The sequence below is a fragment of the Amblyomma mixtum genome, chromosome 4 (genome assembly GCF_055824585.1).
Source record: "Amblyomma mixtum isolate Tamu chromosome 4, ASM5582458v1, whole genome shotgun sequence".
Classification (NCBI taxonomy): domain Eukaryota; kingdom Metazoa; phylum Arthropoda; class Arachnida; order Ixodida; family Ixodidae; genus Amblyomma; species Amblyomma mixtum.
Window position 1 is genome coordinate 74,713,101 of NC_143015.1, and position 12,692 is coordinate 74,725,792.

Genomic DNA, 12,692 nt, shown 5'->3' on the forward strand with positions numbered 1-12,692 from the left:
ACACGGAATCTAAACTCGGTGAATGATTTTTATGCGTAGCATATTGCAAACACTCAGTTCAGCCCTTGGGCGCGGCCGGGCAGCCACCAAACCACGTGACGTGACGTCGAGTGGTTTTGTGACGTCACGTCACGTGGTGACGTGACGTCACTAAACCACGTGAAAAAGAAAAAAAGAAAAGAAAGAAAAAAAAACGACGGCTGAGCATGGTGGCGGTTGCCGCCGCCCCGTTTCAAAGGGGGCGCTCCTATCCATCCATCCATACGTCACGGAGGAAAAGCTACTGAGAAAATCGAGTGCCGCCAAACAATACCTCGCGCAAAAAGACCGCGCAATATGCAACGCATGCTTGGCTTAACCAAGCTAAGCGTGGGCAATTTTTTTAAGCATGCTTAGCATATGCTGCTATGGGCAATACTTACAGTCTGATAAACTGTGTTCCAAGCGATAACTGAAGTATTTTTTTGTTGCGTTTTTACCTAGGAAAATGGTAATTTAAATGGTAGACGAAACAGCAAAGGAAAGAGGCAGCCAAAAAGAGAACCGAAAGAAACAAGCGCTCGCATTTTACAGCGTTTATTGTAAAGCCCCTCAAGAATCTGTATATGGGCAACCTAAAAAAAGCAAACAAAATGCGTCATGTTCAAGCCATGTCAAAGAAATAGGAAAGTGAAAAATATTATTAAATGGCGATTGTTCATAATAATTATCAGTCATTTTTTTTCGTTTCACTTAACTCCCTTGCGTCCATGACACAGCGTCCTTTGTTTTTCGATTTTAGGCTTGCCATGTAATGACACTTGAAGTCAATTCCAATAAACCCTGATGAAAGTCAGAGTTTTTGCTTTCCTGGTATTTTTTTGCGCTATATTTCGTCGACCATGAAGTAGCAGAGAGTCTGGGCAATCGAGTCCATCTTATCATTACAGAATGAACTTCGAAGCACACAAGAAAATTACAGCCATTATGGCTACGCCTGGGATCCCCGTCAACCTTTTGGCGGGGGCTAATAAATGTTATTTCTCTCTAACTCTCTCTCACATGTGTTAGCTGCAATGACTCGTGGGCTAATTAGTGCCTAAATGTGCTTTACCGTCGAATGAAATAACGTAATACTTTTTTAACGTATCCGTAAAATGTGCTTTAATTCAGTGCCAACTGCTTGAGAACTCTTCAAGATGAGCAAAGTGAGGTGTCTCGGTCCGTACTCACAAGATAGCAGCTCTGCTTTCAAAAACAGCGCAGAAGTAATTCTCAGCTGCTCTAATCCTGAGGTCATCGCTTCCAACCTATGAATTCGTTTTCGTCACAATTCAAGACATTTTATATTCTGGAGTCTCAGGAGTCTATACAAATACGTATGGAAAACTTGCAATGCTTCATCCGGAACTAAAAAGTGCCAGCAAAAGGTATTTTAGCACTGGCGGCTTTAAAGTGCCCACAGAGATCTCGACAAGAACACAGCCCTCCTGAATCGCGTGGCGTGTGCACATTTTTGAAAGGCAATTATCTTCAGCTTCCGCCAAGACCAACAAGATAGCTGTCTTATCGGAGATTAGACAAAACAGCACTGCTGAAACGCGGCCTCCACAGTCGGGTTCGAACCGGGTACTTCAGCTAAGAAAGCGCTGGTCTACTGTGCCGGAGTACCCGAGTTCGAACCCGACCGCGGCGGCCGCGTTTCAATGGAGGCGAAACACAAGAGGTGCCCGTTTGCTGTGCGTTGTCAGTGTACGTTAAAGATCCCCGGGTGGTCGAAATTATTTCGGAGACCTCCACTACGGCACTTTTTTTCTTCCTATGCAGCAGAAGGCTACAGAACGGGCCGATCTCTCAACATACTGACGGACTCGAAGGAGACGTGCAGGAACTACACGAGGGGCAGGATCAGCAAAACAGCCCTTAAAATACTCAGCGGGGTAACCTCCGCCGAGGAGAAACCCAGGCATAACCTAATCTGGATCCCGGGCCACGCGGGCATAGGGGGGAACGAAAGGGCAGACAGCCTAGCTCGAGGTAACGCATTCCGAGCAGGGCAGTCAAATGCTCCGGAGCTTCGCCTACAGGCTTGCGAGGGGGGATACGCAGAGATCTTGCACTTGCATAGGGAGCTAGAATTAGATATCCACCACCACACAAAGCCCTAACAAAGGAGGAAGGGACCGGTTGGCGCAGATTACAGACCAACTCCTTTCCTAACCTACACATACTTAATAAGATGTTCCCGACACAATACAGAGCCACCTGCCCTTGGTGCGATGCCACACCTACACTTGATCATATCACGTGGGAATGCGAACGCAACAAAGCATTCCACCAACACGAACACCCGAGTGCGGAGCAATGGGAGAGTCGGCTCACCAGCGGCGAGCTCGCGACCCGAAGGGCCTTAGTGCAGCACGCGACTCATGTAGCACGACTCAGTGGAGCCTTGGAATAGGGGCCCACCCTTGCTGACGAGAAGCCTCAAGTCGCCAGCACCAGAGAAGACGACGGAGACTCCACAACCGCGAAACCCTTGAAAGATCCAATAAAGTTTTCACTCACTCACTCACTCCTATGTTCCTTCACTTCCTCCTTTATCCCTTCCCTTACGTCGTTTCTGGTGTCACCGAGACATGTGAGACAGTTACTGCGTCATTTCCTTTCCTCAAAAACCAATTTTCATTTACATTTTCCGAGCACAAATCAACACTAACTAAGCGCGCACATGTCGAAGTGTGTGGAGTGGAGTGAAAAACTTTATCAAGCTCTAGATTCGGTTGTATTCTGCGGTTTTCAGATGGCTTCGTCCATCTTCTTGCACAAAGGTCGGTTGCATTTAGTCCAGGGCTCCGCTGGATGCTGCTGCCAGTTGTGCTCGCCGAATCAGATCTTCTTGGTCGACCCGGCGATCGCTGGAGAACACTCCCTCCCATTGCTCCACACTCGGGTTTGTTATAACGGGTACCACGCTTATCCTCTGGCATGCCCACGTTATCTGGTACAGCGTGGGTGGTTCGTGGCAGCAAGGACATTTGTTGTTGTATTGTGTGGGATACATTTTGTTCAGTACGTTTAGGTTTGGGTACGAGCCCGTCTGTAGCTGCCCCCACGCAACAGTCCTCTCTGCTAAGAGAGTTGTGCGGTGGTGGATACCGCTTCCTGCAGCCCTTGTAATAGTTTAGTATCGCCGAATAATCTTGAGGTACAGGTTCGTTCCCCTCGAGGTCGCCTACTTTGAATGCTCGGTAATAAGTGTACCCTCGAGCTATCCTGTCCGCCTCTTGGTTCCCTGTTACTCCCGCGTGTCCCGGCGTCCATACTATCGTATGCCTGATTGACTCTTCGTTTGGTTGTCGTTGTGTTATGTGGGCCCCAGAGTGGAGTATGCGGAGCGCTCTGTGCCCTATTCTGCCGCGTGGGTAGTTGCGGCATGCTGCTTGGGAGTCTGTAAGGATTGTTAGAGACCGTTTAGATCGATAGCCCTCCGCTGCCGCTAGAGCGACGGCCGCTTCCTCAGCCTACACTATCGTAAAGTCTTGTAGTGATGCGCTGGTGATCTCGCGTAGGGTCGAGTCAATCACCGTTGTTGCCGCATTGCTGTTGTCCTGCCCCGCTGTTCTGGTGTATGTTGCTGCGTCCACGTATACCGTCGTTCCTTGGGGTGCTAATGTCTTTTGTAGGTATTCAGCCCTTGCCTCTCTGAGTGCTTTGTGTAGGCTGGAATCCATGTTTCGGGGTATGAGCGTTACTTTTAGTGTGCTGCGATATTCGTCCTGGATTGTTTCTGTGCGCTGTATCTCTTGAATTTGATCGGCGCGGCCCAGTTTCTTTAGGAGCTCTCTGCCAGATGGGGTCTGCTGTAGTCTGCGCAGTTGGGAGTCTAGAGTTGTGCTTCTCTCAATTGATCGAAAGTTTCGTGTAGTCCTAGGGCTAGGAGCTTTTCGGTTGAAGTGCTGTGAGGAAGGTGGAGTGCGGTTTTGTTGCCTTTGCGTAGAATCACGCCCGCGTGTTGTACCTCACTCTTGATGGGATTGTAGTAGGGGAGGCTGTATGTCACTCGGCTGACTACCAGGCTTCTGACCAGCTTGAGTGTGTCCTCCTCTCGTATGCCATGACGTCTGTGTGAGATGCGCGTGATCATGCGGGCCACTTGTAGAGTGGATGTTTTGAGTAGGGCGAGGGTGTGGGTGCAGCGTTGGTTTGACTGTATCCATATTCCCAAGATTCTGATGAGTGCTTTTTCCGGTATTGACTTCCCCTCGAGGTGCACTTTTAACTTTAAGTCGTCGCCAGTGGGGACTGTACGATTTTGTTTTCCTCTCCAAACTCTTAGGAGCTCGGATTTCACGGTGGAGCATGCTAGCCCTCTTGCTCTGGCGTAGTTCTCTACGCAGGTGGCTGCCTTTTGTAATTTATCTTCTTTCTCTCCGAGCGAGCCTGTGTTGACCCAGATGGTGATGTCGTCGGCATACATGGCATGGTGTATGCCGTCGAATGCTTTTAACTGTTTTGCCAAGCCAATCATGGCTATGTTGAAAAGCGTAGGGGAGACCACCGATCCTTGAGGTGTTCCTTTATTTGGAGTAAGGGATTTGTCTGATATGAGCTTCCCCAGGCCAGTTGTTGCCGTTCTGTTTGAGAGGAAGGCTTTGACGTAGTCGTAGACTCTCCTCCCGCAGTTCAGGTCGTTCATGCCCGTAAGGATAGCCTCGTGACTTGCATTGTCAATAGACCCCTTGATGTCCAATGCCATTATTATGTTCTCTCCGCTCTTGGGGACGTTCCCGAGTACTTCTTCTTTGATTTGAAGAAATACATCTTCGGTCGATAGTTTTGTTCTGAAACCGAACATGCTGTGCGGATACAGTTCGTTGTCCTCCATGTACTGTTGTAGTCTCAGAGTCAGCACTCGTTCGTACAGTTTTCCTAGGCACGATGTAAGTGAGATAGGTCTGAGTTTCTCAATTTTTAGTTTCTTGCCCGGTTTAGGAATTATGAATACCTCCGCATGCTTCCATTCCTCGGGGATGGTCTCCGCGTCCCAGTGTTTGTTGAGAAAGTCGGTTAATTCTGCGACTAGCTCATCATTGAGGTTGCGGATGAGTGCGTTACTGATCTTGTCTGCACCCGCGGCCGTGTTTCTGGTTGTGTTTCGAATCGCTGCGTAGACCTCTTCTCGCGTGATGGGTCTGTCCAGGGTATCGTTTTCTCTTCCCCGGTAGCGCTCTGCGTGAGCTGCTGGGTTTGTGTCCCCGAATCACTTAACGCGTACTTTCTCCAGGAGTTCTGAGTCTGGTCCCTCGAACTGGTGGATTAACCGGTAGATGGCTTAGTTGTTTTCTGCCTCGGTCTTGGTTGGATCTATGAGAGCCTTGAGGATATGCCACGTCCTCGCTGTGCTCAAAGTTCCGCTGAGGGAGTCGCTGAATTCTTGCCAATTTTGCCTTGCCAATTGCACCGCGTACTCCTCTGCTTTCGCTCTGACTTCTGCGATCTTAAGTTTTAGTTTTCTGTGGTACTTTTGCTTCTTCCACCTCTTGGTGAGCCCCCGTCTACATCCCTAAACGGGGGCTCACCAAGAGGTGAAAGAAACAAAAGTACCACAGAAAACTAAAACTTAAGATCGCAGAAGTCAGAGCGAAAGCAGAGGAGTACGCCATGTAGCGGGGCCACTCTGTGGCTCACAAACTCTTTTTCCCAAAATAAAAGTTTTCACCACCACCACCACCACCCCCGTCTAGCTTCCCACAGCTTGAGCAGCATGGCGTCTACCTCAGGTGTCTGCGTCGTTCGCGCGATTTCCTTAGTTTACTTGCGCTGTTTTTCTTTGAACATGTTTCCCCACTCTTCTATCGGTTGGAGCCCGTTCGCGGCGAGATTCACGTCCCATGCGCCTCGAAAAGTGCTCCAATCCGTGATTTTTGCTGATCCCAGCTAGTGCTTTAGCCCGTCTGAGGTTACTTGCGTTTTAAGCATGTAGTGGTCACTGCCCAGACTTTCTAACAGATTCTCCCACACTGTCTGTTCCGCTCCCCGTATGAATGTGAGGTCGAGGCAGGTGTCGGTACTGACGCTGTTTCCGATTCTGGTATGAGTGTCTGAGTCTGTGAGGCGATTGCAGTCTGTGTTTTCTGCTGCCTCTGCTAGTGCTTTACCTTTTGGGTTAGCTGTTTGGTATCCCCAGCTTTTGTACATGGCATTGAAGTATCCTAGTATGATTAGCGTGTTGTTTTTTGCTAGTTTGCTCGAATTAGAACTATCACGCGCTAGGCAGAAAGAGCTAGAGCGCCAAGTAGCAGAGCTCGCGAAGGCAGTACGAGGCCTTAAGTCGAACAGCCCTCCGCAGCCACAAGCATTGCAAGCCCAAGCCCCGTCGCAAACAGGGAACGAGGATCTCACTAAATTTAAGGCAGAAACACAGCAAATGAGGAAGCAGATGATGCAGCAGATGATGCAGCAGATGATGCAGCAGATGATGCAGCAAGTGCAACTGCAAGTCACAGAACTCCGGAGTAGCATCCGCAAGCAGAAATTCGCCAAGAACATTAGAGAAAAGGCCTACCACCGCCCCGCGTTGACAGCCCTCGCCAACTCGCCAACAAACAACACTGAAGCTTAAATATGGCCAACAAAGCCTTAGGCAAGCAAGAAACCCTAGACATATGGCAATGGAACTGCAAAGGCTACCGCAAGAAGCAGGGCCTACTCCAACAACACATCCATACACAACAAACACCGCCCGACATCATAGCGGTTCAAGAGCCGGGCACTACGCCTACACTCGCAGGATATACGGGCTATGAGACTCAAGAGAAGGGAAGAACGGCAACCCTAGTCAGTAAGGCGCTCATCGCCATAAACCACGACAGGATAGCCGACACCGACGTAGAACACGTGATAGTAGAAATTATACCAAAGAAGAAAGGAAAGAGGGGCAGCACCTTCATTGTGAAAGCATACAGCCCTCCAAAACATAGGAAAGCGAAATTCCACGAACTTTTTCATGGCGCGCATGTCGAAGGAACTGCAGCCTTTCAAAGTTTAATGTTTGACCGTTACAATTTCGAATTGCGCTACAATAAGAGTTGGACACAGACGTCGGAAAAGCATTGCAAAATTCGAAACTGCAAAAATACCAGGACAACAAAGAAGCACAACAGGAAAGGACAAGCGTTGTACCCTATACGACAAAAGCGTACAGTTGCAGTTCATGAAGGCGAGTAGGTTAACACACGTGACAGCAACTTCCTATATAGGACCCGCCCTAATTCATCGAGAAAACATACGCTCCTCAAGCCACGACCGTGTATGCAGATGCGTCTTGGAGAGGAGGAGATACCGAAATCGCTGTAGCGGCGGTGGTCGATTCGTCTTTACGCGAAATGACCAGCGCGTCTCTTCGAGGCTGCACAGCTGCAGAGTCCGAGGAAGTAATCGTTGCTCTAGCGGTGGTGGAGGGCTATAGAACCGGGCGGTCACTAACAACACTCACGGACTCTCAAACAGCCTGCCGAAATTATATGAATGGCAGGTTAGGTCGTCACGCCCTCCGTATACTCTTCGCAGCGAGCGACAGAATTAAAAACCAGGAAGAACAAAACGATAAGATCCCACACAAAATTGTGTGGGTACCGCGGCACACTGGGGTGGCAGGGAACCAAGAGGCCGACAGGATAGCTCGAGGATACATTACTTTCCGAGCATCCGACGAGACCGCGGAACTCGCGCCAGCACCCAGGGAATAATCGGCCATACTACAAAGCTATAGAGGCAGAAGAATGCGATATCCCCCACCGCACAAATCTCTCAGCAGAGATGAAGCTGTCACTTGGAGACAATTACAAACAGGCTTTCATAAACCTACATATACTAAACAAAATGCACCCTACGATCTACACGGACAAATGTCCCTGGTGCGACGAAAAACCTACTCTATACCACATCACATGGGCCTGCCAAAACATAGACGTGGTCCCCAAAATACAAAACCCGAGTGCGGAGCAATGGGAGACTCTGCTGTCCTGCGACCGCTTTGAAGACCAACAAGGTCTGGTACCGCGAGCTCAACTGGCGGCAGTGGCCAGCGGAGCCCTGGACTGAGGGCAACCGACCACTGATTAGAGGCGGACGACTTCGACAGAGAAGGCTCCTGGGGGTAAAACCAAGACGTCTCTGAGATGCCCAAAAAAGCGCAGGAAAAACCATTAGTGTAAATAAAGTTTTCCCTTCCCTACACACAGTCCTTTCCGTGTTTCTTGGTATTACTTTCCTTTAAAAGCCCCCGGTGATTAACTAACCAGCCTACACGAAGTTCTCATTCGATGATGCTACAATGAACTGCCGAGAGAACTTCGGGAATAACTCGGAGCTGGAGTTAGATGCGCGGTTTGCAAAAGCAAACCCGTCATCAGTAACACCGTTTAATGTTTCGTCCAGTAACTGACGTGCACCGTTGAGGCTGCCAAAGTACTCACAGCTTGGACTCCGCAGTCGAGGCTGAACATGTGGGCTTTGGGCCAAGCGGCAGCAGTTCTCTCGGCCTTGAGAAAAATCCTCCCCCCCTCCCCTTTCTCCATAAAAAAAAAAATAGAAAACTGCGACAAAAGAGAAAATGTTTACCATTTATTCAGATACAGGTGAATCCTTACTCGCGCTGTCGGCGGCGTGGTTTTAACTTCCTAGAAGAGCTTGCCTGCTGGGTTAAATTTCCAAGCTTCTTCTGTTTATCCATGCAAAAGTGTGTCAAGTAAGTCTCCTCATCCTAACACGACCTCGTCGTCGCCGATAGTAATGGGGATGGTGGCGCCAAGCAAACCGATATTTAGTGCGATTTGCGCGCAGTTTCCCCCTTTGTGTGCTTCCACGGGACACGCAACGTAGATTACTGCGAACAAATGAAAATAAAATATTCAACGAAAGAGACCAAAGATTGCTTCCCGATACTGTTCCGAAATAAAGCACCAGAAATACTCACGCAGACAGACTGCTGTGAGCACAAGCAGTAGTGGCGTCCACAGCTTCGATCTAGAGCTCTATGCATAATACAACAGAAATTGTAAGCAGAGTGCACAGTGAGGCATATTTGTGAAAATGAATCAATTTCAGTGAAACTGTGCGTTAGTTTAAAACTAATGAATTTTTTTATCTGTGTTCTCGCTTTTCGCTCCCACAATTTCAGTTGTGATATTGCTAACCGCCGTACAAGGCTACAAGCCACAAGGCTAGAAGGCTATGCCGTACAAGCTCTAGGTTGCGCCATACAAAGAAAAATCAAAACTGCTACTGCGTTATGTAGGCACAAACGCATTAATGCTTGTGCTACGTATAGTAGTATCGCATGTTTTCTTAATAATCCATCGATCTCCACCGCATATATAGTAGTCTAGGAACTTTGACAATAGGTGTGCTTCTATCTCCAGAACGGTAAACCAGCACAAAACACGGGCTGAAGGAAGAAAACGACACACAACGCACTGGTTTACCTACCTTTAGAATGTTGTACCAACTTGCCCGTGCTTCTTCCTTGACACAGTTAATCCCTGTCTCCATCCTATATAATCTGCTATATCTAACCGCATTAAATCCATAATTATAGGCCTATTATACCAATATCAAATTTAGGTAAAGCTTATTTCATTATTTTCGAGCAATAAACACTTTCACTCCATTTTCGTCACCATTAAGATTTGTTTTTCATTACCATTTCGCCGTCTTTGCGAAGGACCAGCTCCAAATGCGTGTATTCCGACGTTCAACCGTGGTCCAAAGCTTGGTTCCACTGCTTGCGCGTCTTCTCTGACCGTTTGCTCGACGTTTTCCTGCGCATTTTGCTGCGCATGGAGTTTTGCTGCGCATTCGAATGGGCACCACCTGTTGGGCAGGACACAGTTCACGTGGCTCCCAATTTGCACGTTTGCACGTGGCTCGCTTTCGCACGTAAAGCGAAGCCCGCCCGCACACCTGCTGGAAACACCACGCCGCAGTGTGCAATTGCTTTTTGATTGTGGGTGCAGCCCGTTGGATTTAAATACACTTTGCTTAAATAAAGTAAATCGCACCTAAAACGCTAACACGGCAGCTGCATTTAGGAGTTTCGAGCGCATAGGGATTCGTTGGCTGCGTATTTGGTGCCGAGTCGTTTATCTGTAGTATGTTGTACGTTAGCCGCATCCTTCTGTAGCTGGGAACGGTCATAGGTCTGTTTTGAGTCTTCATCAGTTGAGGTGTAAAATGTAGTGACTTTTAGAACGATGAAAGCGTGCAAGTTTAATCAATGTTATTTATATCATTTGAGGAGAGGGAGTAAATATTTGTGAATATTTTGTACTCATCTCCTGTAACCCTAATAGCACCCCACCCTTCCTTTTAGCTAATCAATGCTAGTTCATTCGCAACTTTGTCTAGCGACATTCTATTTAACATTTTACATTGAGGCAATAAACAAAGGATTCTCTAGTATGGAGCAAATAAGTGAGGTCATGCATGTAATGTAATACCTAAAGCACGCACGCAGTGAAGCTCGGAAGCTCAAATACGTCATTTGAAAGTTTACGTGCTATGTGACCTAATTTGGCTGAGCCTGGTTAGAGCGGCCAGCAACGGTAGAGGTGTATGCTGCATCCAAGCTACGCACCGGAGTAATGACACAAAGCGTGACGTGGGTAACTTCATCAGCATCGGGAGAAGCTGGAGCAGCAGCGCAGTTATGTCCACTGCAGAAACAGTGCCTCTCCCAGTCACCTCCAATGAACCCGATCCTACAGAACGTGTGACTAAGCTATCCTTCCAACTCTGCTTCTCGGCACCACCTACCGAAAACTGCCACCATTTTGTACTTTTTCCCTCTCTTTAGGCTCCAGCCTGTACCTAAGCGACCATTCGTTATCTTCTCAATACAGTATACTGTACATCGTGCCCATGTGTATTTCGATGCTCTTATCAACTTAGCTAGAAGATATCACTTCGCGTGTGTTCCTTAATGTACTCTGTTTTTAACCAATAGGGCTTTCTGGCGGGCTTGTTAGTACATGAAGTCAAGTGAAGGAAACAGCTCAAAAGACAGGGACGTGACACGGCAACACAGGCTCTGTATCGCTCATTAACGTTACCCCTATCAATTCCTTTCCGTTCTTCCTGCACTGTGCTAAATAAAATTTCTAGATAAATCATTTGAATTAATTGCTACTTCATTCGGTGGATATCTCCTTTGTGCTACGGGAGCAGCACTGCAGCTAATGCCGGGCACCTCGCGGCCGACCCGCACAAGTTGGACGCAACAACCTCGCGACACGCACGGCACAGGGTGGGATGCCTGTCTAGGTGTGTGCACCCCACAGCCGTGCAGGTAGGGGCTGTACAAGTACTATTACGAAAAGGGAAGAGTGAGGAAAAAATGCGTGGACACTTTTGCAACTAAAGTGTTGAGAGGCGAAAGCCGGGGACACTATTCCGTGGCGACTTCCGGCGGATGTGACGTAACACTGTTCCCGTGGCTATATCGATACCAAAATTGTGCATCTTTCGTGGATCTTAGGTGGTAACTATGCTTAATTACACATTTATCCAGCTAATTTGACGCAAATCAGACGTTGCGACAATTTTTACCATGCCGTGACGACTTCCGGTGGATGTGACATCACACCGTTCCCGTGGCTATATCGACGTCCGCGCTTTTTCGACGCAGTTTCGATATTTTTGCCTGTAATTAATTAACTAATTATTCTACAGCCATCAAACCTGGCTTCTAGTTTCACTTATTCCTCCTCTATATGAAGCAGCCATTGTTTTCCTTGTATTTATTTTAGTTCCCGAGTTAAACGCGCGTGACCCGGTGTGTTAACGGACGACAGTATGAGCCATTATACGCTTTCGGTTTAAGGAATTACGAAAGCCTCAGAAAACTCTCTCATGCACTCGTGAAGACGACGCAAATGTAAAATGCAGGCAAGTCCAATGTAATATATTAGCAACCACCACTAGAACTGGCTTTGGGCGGCAGAAACAGCCTGTGTAGATAGGCTTACGATTTTGCGTCACATTTTCAGTCTACATCGATCGTTTTCCCTGACCTACTTCGAAAACCCGAGGCCAAGCACTGTAGGCTGATCACCCTTCCCATCTTCTATCATGTTTTCTCGCACCCTGTCCCCCCTGAGAGGACAGAACTCCAGTGTTGTCAGCTTTTCTTCTCTTCAGCCTTCTGACTTGCTTTCCGTCATTCCGCCCCCTTTTCTGTTGGTACGATGTCGTGGTTGATTCTGATGTAAGAGCAACTGGTCATCGGCGTCCGAAAGTTTTAAGTCAACGAGTCTGGCTGTAAAGAAAATTCAGTTTAATCACGCCTTCCCCTTGACTTCGCTGCGCAGCGAGTAGGTTTGGCGAGTGGAAATGCCAGCTACGGTCATAGCCGATAGGTAAGACGCACGGCTTGCCGCCTAAAGCGCGTGCTTTTGAATCGTACTCAGACCTGTATTTTTTATGCATTATTTTATTGTCGCTAGTTTTCAGTTGGTGTGAACCTACGGGACACAAGTTGCAGACAAGAAGAGGCGGAACTATCTCAGTTTAATGTGTCCCTCCTTTAAAACAGTCAGCAATATTTTGAAGAGACCACCATGAAGGTACGATCTGCGCTCTGTGCTTGTTTGTTTGAAATTACGAAGGGTTGTCCGGGGCCCATTAAGATCGCACCACAATGTCCTTAACTT

General features: G+C 48.0%; 1 protein-coding gene across 1 annotated transcript in view; it reads right to left on the bottom strand.

Annotated features, from left to right (window-relative positions):
* The window catches only part of LOC149347045 (uncharacterized), a 116,240-nt gene extending 103,930 nt beyond the window's left edge, over nt 1-12,310 (bottom strand). Inside the window, exons 1-2 of the mRNA XM_089585488.1 lie at nt 12,190-12,310; nt 9,686-9,855 (exon numbers count right to left, since the gene is read on the bottom strand). Of these exons, the coding sequence (XP_089441614.1) occupies nt 9,686-9,688 (3 nt within the window). The 5' untranslated portion in view covers nt 9,689-9,855; nt 12,190-12,310. The remainder of the gene's footprint in view (nt 1-9,685; nt 9,856-12,189) is intronic.
* Between the last annotated feature and the right edge of the window lie 382 nt (nt 12,311-12,692).